This window comes from Sceloporus occidentalis, unplaced genomic scaffold (genome assembly GCF_023333645.1).
Source record: "Sceloporus occidentalis isolate IW3139 unplaced genomic scaffold, rSceOcc1.0.p SCAF_81, whole genome shotgun sequence".
NCBI classification, from domain to species: Eukaryota; Metazoa; Chordata; class Lepidosauria; order Squamata; family Phrynosomatidae; genus Sceloporus; species Sceloporus occidentalis.
In genome coordinates this window covers 195,847-204,760 of record NW_028317061.1, presented here as the reverse complement: position 1 = coordinate 204,760, position 8,914 = coordinate 195,847, and the positions used below count along the sequence as shown (strand labels likewise).

The 8,914-nt window shown below is 39.8% G+C and overlaps 1 protein-coding gene across 1 annotated transcript; it reads right to left on the bottom strand.

The window, feature by feature from the left end:
* Positions 1-4,327: 4,327 nt before the first annotated feature.
* Positions 4,328-7,779, bottom strand: LOC149285290 (uncharacterized). Its single transcript, XM_089495510.1, has 2 exons — positions 7,765-7,779; positions 4,328-6,241 (listed from the first exon to the last, which is right to left on the bottom strand). The coding sequence occupies exons 1-2, from the start codon at positions 7,777-7,779 to the stop codon at positions 4,328-4,330; spliced, it is 1,929 nt and encodes a 642-aa protein (XP_089351636.1).
* Positions 7,780-8,914: the final 1,135 nt, after the last annotated feature.

Below are 8,914 nucleotides of genomic sequence, written 5' to 3'. Positions count from 1 at the left end.
CAAGATCCTGAAACTAAGGTGCAGCACGGTGGGCAAGACCATACAGTGGTTTCACAAGACAGCTTCCACTCAGAGCAGGCTTCGCCATGGTCAACCAAAGAAGTTGAGTGCACGTGCTCAGTGTCATATCCACAGGTTGTCTTTGGGAAATAGATGTGTGCTTTCTTGAGTTGATTCCATTGCTTCTATAATATACAGTGATCTCATTTCTGATCTTTTTAAAAATGATTCTGTTGTAAACAGGACCAAGGTTTGTCCTCTATACAAGATTCATACATCTTTTAAATATATTTGTTATATCTTAAAGGTGTTTTTGTCTTGTTGCCAAAAAATGTAAATTAAAAAATTCTAATAGCATGGTGGCGCTATGACTGTATTCTAAATTGGGATGTTTTCAGGACATTCACAATTCTCAAAACTGTAATGTTAATACTTAAGTGGAAAGTTCATAGGCACAGTTGCATATTTAAGTTTTAGAAACCAAATAGTAAGAGAAAAAAGTTTGGATGTTAATATTTGCCATGGTAATTTACAAAACATTAATACAAAACAAGCTCTAAAGAGTATTATTCATAATGTTGAATCACTTAGACATAATCTTCAAGGACAAACAAAAGTCATTGACTAAAACCAGAACCATTGTTTGACTTAAATCTGGTGTCATGGCGTGTGGATTTTTCGTGGGTAATTCAATCCTGAGCGTTAGTGATTCTTTTATATTTCAAATAGACTTATTGCGAAAGCAGCAAGTGGACTATTGCTACTGATTGGATGGTTTAGTTTAATGTTGTGATGATACTTTTTAAACTTTGCACAGAATAGCTTAATTATATAAATTGATATATATGTGTTTGGCCCAGAAGATGCGGTCTTTATCTGAAGTTGATTCTGACCTTTCATTGGACCCGCATAGAAAAAAGATGTGGAGTTGCATAAGCTTTTAAGACCTCAAAGGTGATAGAGGAATCACAACAAAGAAATCTCTGATGTCACAAAGATTTAAGAGACACATGGAAGCGGCCCTCCTAAGGAAGCTGCAAAACTTAATATAGGAGCATTAATTCATGCCCGTATTATATCAATAGCTTTTTCTAATGATTTCATGTGTATTTCACTGTTTAAGATAGAAAGATCAGTAAGCACGGGAAATATCCGCTCTAGATGTTGCAACCGATTTCTGGTCTTTTGGGGGAAAATCAGTTTTAGCTCCCATGACTCCATGTGTGTCCCACCCACTTTCTGCGAGGCCCCTCCCCTTTCCCCTCCACAACTGTAACTGACATGGCTCCTCTCTCCTAGAACCTGTATTAAGAGGAAGATTTGGGGGCATCACACATGAAACATTTCCCTGCATTGTTGATCCATTAGTATATTTCACTGATTTCATTGTGAGCTATCACTTCTCCAAACAGAACACTTCATGGAGCGTATTGACATATTCAAGCTCCGCTACTGCACCTCTGCTCAGATGTGACATTTTTTTTAAATGATGCCTAATTGTCCCCTTGAAAGCTTCTATCTGTAGCATTCATGTCCTTTTTCATGAAAACTGTGTCCTGCAAATCAAGGGGACAAATTACCCCTGTAACAAACACAGCAAAGACTTTTTAACACATGAAATAGGCATATGGCTATAATGAATGTAAGAAGAGACCAAGGTCTGATTAATGTCTGAGCCTTTACAGCAGGGAAATATGGGCAGAACGTTTATCTGTCGCCAGATTCCATGTTTCTGTTTCTATCTATTCAGTATACAGAGCCGGTGCAGCACTTATAATGCATGGCGGGATTATGAATTTAACTTTTCTTTTCTCAATTATTATTACATAAAACAAACACAACCAAATAAATGAAATGAAGAAGAGTGCATTTTTTTTAACATTTATTTCGTTATTTTCCAAATCCGTACAAAAATTAAATACAAATGTATTTGCTGTTTTTCTTCTGGAAAATCATCACCTCAAATGGCCAGTGTATGGAAAAAAAAACATTCACGGTTCACCAGCTTTTGACAGAATACGTCTCTGCTACATTCATAACAGTATCTGGGATAATATATATTAAAAATAACAGCTTTGCCAGTTATATCCGTGTGCGAGTACTCATTCTGTTATGGGATACACAACATATTGTTACATTTTATTTTACTTGGACAAAACAAACAAAATTTAGCCATTTCTTTTTATTTTACATTTCTTTTATATTAAACATCATTCTTTTTATATGTTTAGCACCATTGCAAAAATACAATATTGAGTTGTAGATCTGCACAATTTCTTAGGGGGAAAAAAAAAAAGAAGAGGAGGCTTTTTTTTTTCTTCCATTAAATCAAAAATAAATTACTGATACTTCATTTGATAGAGAACTATGAAGACAAACTGCCCTGCAATACCTATGAATTATCCTATTTTGTTGCAGTCAGTACGGTACTGTTGTAAAAATTCAAAATCTTAATATACCCACCATTTTTTTTTTGTATATATTAAAGCGTTAAGTATAAAGATTTGCATCAAATAGTTTTGCTTCATGTAAAAACCTAGTATGTTACAAGTATATTTCAGAGCAGATTCACGTAAGCTATAGATATAAGTGAGTATGGAAACTGTATTAAATAATTTTTATTGCGTATATTGTTGGATGCAGTAGCGAATAAACCTGGTAAAACGTTCATTTTTCTTTATAGACAGGTACGGACAGCAGCATTTCTATTGCAAATCTCTAAATTTCATATTATAATCATCTTGGCAATAATATATGCAGCATAGACAGTGTAAATAATACAAAACGAAAATCCTGAATTCAGTTTGAAAGTAATGACTTGGCTGAACTCCTGAGCAGTGCACGTTAACATATCAAAAAGAAAATCTAAATTACGCCACTGGCTGCAAATAGGTGTGAGCGGATATTATTAAAATGCATTGGCTTGGGTTACACATAGCCACGATGTTCAGTGAAAAGTTCTACTGGACAATTATTGGTGACTGGTGTTTTTGCTGGTCTACAGCAAAAAAAGAAAAAAAAAAACTAATAAGTCTAAAAAATGGATCTCATGTCATTTCATGTCATTTGGTGTTACGATGATTCTAAGCTTATACAGTTTTTGTTACTGACTTAAGTAGCCATATGTAGATCAAAGAAGTTCCTATGTCTGGCTAGCTGGCTGCCCAGTGCTTGCCACTGTTAGGCTTTCAAAGGGGTCGGAAGTGGGCATGGAGTAGCTGGGAATGGGTATGGCCAAGCACCTCTTCCCCATCCTCCCTTTTAACAAGAGATGGGGCATTTCATTCCTAATTACTGTAAATGTTTCATATAAATTGGAAGTATTGCCTGGATTTTTCTGAGATCAGTGAAGCAAACTATGCTTGGCTTCACTGATCCCTGTTTTCGCACCTTGTGAGCCGTATTATGATCTGCTGCTGCTGCCTGCCTCCTATACATTAAGGTGAACTGGCATTGGGTAGAGACAGACATGTTTGCTTGCTTCAAATGCTTTCTTCCCTCTTAGCTCACATCTCAACACAAAATATCAATGTGTAGGTCATGACTTCATTAATTGAATGAAGCATTAAAAATAAAAATGGCATGAATTTACCTTTAATGCAGAAGTGTAATTTAGGCAGTACCCACATGATTTAAACTTCACAATGTAAAAAAATTTGTCATTGTTATTAAAGATTGCCTGGTATTCATACTATAAAAATAATTAAAACTCTTTAAGGAATTAGTTTCTGAGCTCAGATAAAGAAAGAGTTCATATTTACCATATGTGCCCTTTAAAGATTATTATATGTAAAATACAGATCTCTCCCATATCAAAATACTTTAACAGTACAAAATATAGGTAATAAACCTTTTCATGTAATGACAAAACATTATAAACTCTATATGTACTAGTTTTCAGTGTGTGTGTGTGTGGGGGGGGGAGTACATACTTTTGTACCATTTACTTTCTGACCAAAGCAGAAGACACTAAAAAGTTAAGCTTGCAGATAAAATAGTATTTTCCAATATATTTAGACTGTAAGCATTTTTTTCAGGGAGAAAATATATATTTTTGCTAAACTTTTTCCAATAATGATAAAGACAGGGCATTGTAATGCAAATTATATTTTCACTCTAAGTTTGTATTTACTGTGCATACATACAACAAAAGATTTAACTGTAAGAAGGATGATCCAACTGGCAGCTAACTTCTTGCTTCTACCCAAGCAAGGAAGATATCGCCCAATAGCACCTTGCATGCCGCTGGTAAAGGTTTTAAGGCAGTTATATCTGATATAAAATACGGAAGCAAAATTGTATTTAGAGTTCATGTTACTACTGCTCTTCACATCGGATACAATAAATATCCAGAGAATGATGAGTGGACATACTGCCCAGCATAGAGTCCAGCTGCTTGCTCTGAAGGCATCTGAATATATACTTTATCTCCATGCATCAGAGGGACCACTGCACTCCCAGAGGCTTGGTCTAGATAGCCCTTTTTATATTCATCATAAGTGTACATTAATGGTTCACTGTTCTTATATAAAGCCACCCATACATTTGCACCTTTACAATGGACATGGTATGAAAAATAGTAAATTCCAGGGATTTCACATGTAAATATGCCACTATGTGGGTTGTAGCCTTGTCTGCCATTATATAACAACTTTTCAAACTTTATAGGTTCTCCTACAGGTGGGAAGGGAGTGGTCAGTTCAGCTGTGAACGCTGGCATCTCATGAATCATGGCTGAATTGTGTCCTTTCTTTCCATAGTAACCTTGAGAGGTTTTTATTCCATCAATAGCAGGTCCCATTTCAGGCAAATACTGTCCCATTCCTGGTGGTGTAGGAGGAATTTCTGCAGGAAGACCAGGTGGACCTGGTGGGCCAGGAGGTCCTGGTAAACCACGCTGCCCAGGTGGACCCAGTCCTCCAGGTGGTCCCATTGGACCTTGTGGTCCTGTCAAGCCATCTTTTCCAATGCCTGGAAGTCCAGGTACACCAGGTGGACCCTGGTCACCCTTTACCCCTGGAAGTCCAGGAGAACCAATTGGACCACTTGGTCCTGCAAGGCCAGGAATTCCAGTTGGCCCTTGAATCCCTTGCTCTCCAGGAATTCCTGGTTCTCCTTTAGGTCCAGGCAATCCAGGTGCACCAGGTGGACCTTCTAAACCTTTGTGCCCAGCATCTCCCTTTGGCCCAACAGGTCCTGGTAAACCCCTGAGGCCTTGTGGCCCCAATTCACCCGGAAATCCTTGTTTACCTGGTAGGCCTGGTAAACCTGGCTCACCTTTAGGTCCCAAAGGACCATTAGGTCCTACATTACCCTGTTCCCCTTTAGGACCAGGAATTCCTGAAACACCTGGAGGTCCAATGGGTCCAGGTATACCTGGAGGACCGGGGTCACCTGGCTGGCCTCCTATTCCAGGCTCCCCAATATGGCCTTTTTCACCTTTAGGGCCAATCGGACCTGGTAAACCACCAAGACCGTGGTCACCTTTAGGACCCGGAAGTCCAGGTTTACCTATTCCAGGAAGGCCAGGGGCTCCTGGTAAACCTGGCAGTCCTTGATCACCTTTGACACCTGGCAACCCAATTCCACCAGGAAGTCCATCTTTGCCAGGTTTTCCAACACCAGGGATTCCAGGTGGGCCTTGTAGTCCTGGTGGTCCAACAGGACCAGCTGGCCCTGGTTCCCCTTGTAACCCTGGATTACCAGGATGTCCTTTTGGTCCTGGAAAACCATTGATGCCAGGCTTACCTATACCTGGCAGACCAATAGGGCCTGGAGGTCCCTGTATTCCAGGTGGACCTTTGAGACCTGGTAAACCCGGCACTCCTACTCCCTTTTCTCCCTTTATGCCCATGACTCCTGGAAATCCTGGTGGCCCTTTTAACCCTGGTTCACCTTTTGGGCCTTGCTTTCCTGGGAAACCCTGATCACCTGGCTTGCCGACACCAGGCAATCCTTGAGATCCAGGGGGTCCTTGTGGTCCAGGCAATCCTTTGTGTCCCATCTCACCCTTGGGTCCTTGATCTCCCTTTGTTCCTGGCATTCCAACACCACCAGGCTTTCCTGGCATTCCTGGCATTCCTGGTTTGCCAAGTCCTGGAAAACCAGGTGGGCCTGGTGGGCCCTGGTTTCCTTTGGGCCCCAGTAGTCCTTGTCCAGGTGGTCCTTGAGGGCCTGGTGGTCCTCTTGGTCCAGGTTCGCCGGGAGGCCCTTGATCGCCTCGCATAGCAGATAATGGAAGCTCTGTTAAAAAAACAAATCACAGACACAAATTATTTGAATATAAACATATATTGTTGAGATCTTGATATCTGATATCAATAGAATTCAAACTATACTGTTAACACAAAGTACACAGGTGCTTGAAAAAACATTTCATCACGGGAATATCAATTAGAGTCTTGAAGTGATGAAGTGAGACTCACAGTGCTAATTATAGTCAAAATGCTGCAAACATGACCAGTATGGTAGATTTATTAATGTGTTGCATTAGTGACCACATTGAGGGTGCATGCATGTGTGGCCAATGAAGTATTATCTGCACTATAAGATATTAACTGAGAGTATACTGTGCATAATACAAAGTCAATTCAAGGTTTAGTGAATAAACACCAATAGAATACATTGTCTTTTACTGGATATGGTGATTGCATTCTTTAAAAGAGCATGCAGGTTCCTCTGCAATTTAGTACAATTTTGCAAAAATGTGGCCTTTGAACAAATGGAACAATGGCAGAGGGTCATATTTTCTATTGAAGGAGCATTTTATACAACACAGCTGGGGAATATCTCACGACATGAACTGAATGAAGGTGACAACTCAGTGGGTACTTATATGCTGGACATCAACTGCAAAGTCTGAAAGAAGTCCACATGACTGATCTTACATGTCCTTTAACAAATCTGAATTCTATATCTTAAAATAAAGCCATGGCAAGATTTGAAGTTTTCATTTCCCACTAACACTAAGTTACTATATCGAGTTCGGAAAAATGTTTGCCATTAATGTAGAAATAGTTGAAAATCCAATGTGGTGATGACGTGTGTCTTGATGCTTTAAAATGTTGTGGAGTCAGCGAGAAGATATTTAAAGTTTTTGCAATACTGCTACAGGTGTGATATATAGAGTACAGAAGCTTATTTGTGTTAATTTATACATTTATGGGTTTTTTTCTGCCCATTTTGCAGGTCTTGTGTATACACCCAGACTCAATATTTAATGCTTCACACTACCATTTTCTAGACGATTTGTAGTAAGGTGTGAAACTCAAGTGAACCAGGAATATATACAGAAAAAGGGGATAAAAATCCCAGGGACCACAGTATTTTACAGAACGTTACGCTCAACTGCCCTTATTTCAACACTCCCTGTGCAGGCTGGTTTAATGTATTATTCTACATGGCTCATAAAATAGAACTGTGTATTCAGGAAAGTAACGTTCAATAAAAAGGCATATTGGGAATTTACTACAACAGCAGGAAGAAGCTCTATGGAAGATAGAAAGGGCAGTTTATCCACCATATATCAATAAATCAGTAATGATTGGGAGGCAGGGAATGGCATTTATAATGCAATAGAATAAGAACCAGATGGTTTTATCAATAGAGCTATACATTATGTTTGTTAAGTGCTGTTAACTGCAGACATGTAGGAAAGCATTTCCAACATATTCCAAGTAAGGCAAACAACAAGCACTTGCTGATCAGCATCTGATGTGACCACCTGCTGGGTACACGTGGCTGTGTAGCCCACAAAATAAAAGCATGTGGAGGTGGCATCGGGCACAATCCCACTGGACATCTGCCCAGTGTGCCAGATGGCGGGTCTGGCCTAACCCTGACCATGACACTAATCACACGGCCAAAGCCAATGCCCTTCTTTGGTCTTTTGAAAAATGGGGAGATATGTCTAGTCTAAGTATAACACTGTGATAATGGAACAGTGTATTAACAGTATGTAGTACATTCACCTTTGCCATCTTTTCTTGGAATTAGGTCTTTTCCAAACATCGGCATGTGTGGCATTTCCTTCCCATAGTAAGGCATATGCGCTTTTTCTTTTCCAAGATGTCCCATTGGTGGACCTTGCCCCATCGGTTGATACTGAGGCATCTGTGGGGGCATCTGTTTCATCCCATAGTACGCCCCACCTTCAGATGACTTGACCAGACCGAGGAGCAGCACGGATAATGCTAGGATATTTCTTTTAAGATCCATCACCTGAAATAGAATGGACAAGTGGGCATAAAGTGTCAGGAAACTGTTGCAATATATACTTTAGCATAGGAAATAACATTGCTTGGTCTCCAAAACACTTTACTGCATGCATTCTTTTGTTCTTATAATGCAGAGTTCATATGTGATCAGAGTTCTTGGAATTTGTCTCATACATGTAAGGAACACCGGATCTCCTATTTCAGGAGAATGTTTTCTAGCTTGATACGTTGTGAAGCTGGGAATTTGTAAGTTCTGCTCACCTGCAAACTCTGGTTTAGTGAGTAGAGGCCAGAAAGACAGCAAGTACATTATTAGCAAGCACTCACTTCTAACTATGAAGGTAGTTGGCAAAAAAATAAGGATTCTATTCACAAAAAGTGTCCTCTGTTTTGCTGCTAAACAAATCAATTTTCATCAATAAGAATAATGTTGGAAATGTGAAGTATAGTTGCTGGTGACTTCAGGTTGTCTCAATCTCAATTGAGCTCAGCTGAAGTAAGGTTTGTCTTCATGTCCGTCAGCCAAGTTGAGTGCATGTCAGTGTTTTAGCCTGTCGGCAGGGCCGGCCCAAGGCAAAGTGCCGCCCCTTCAAAAGTGCCGCCTGGAGCGGTTGCCCCACTCGGCTCCATTGTCGGGCCGGCCCTGCCTGTCGGTCAGTTAAATCAGAACTCCAGATCTGTTTTCATGTTAAATTCAT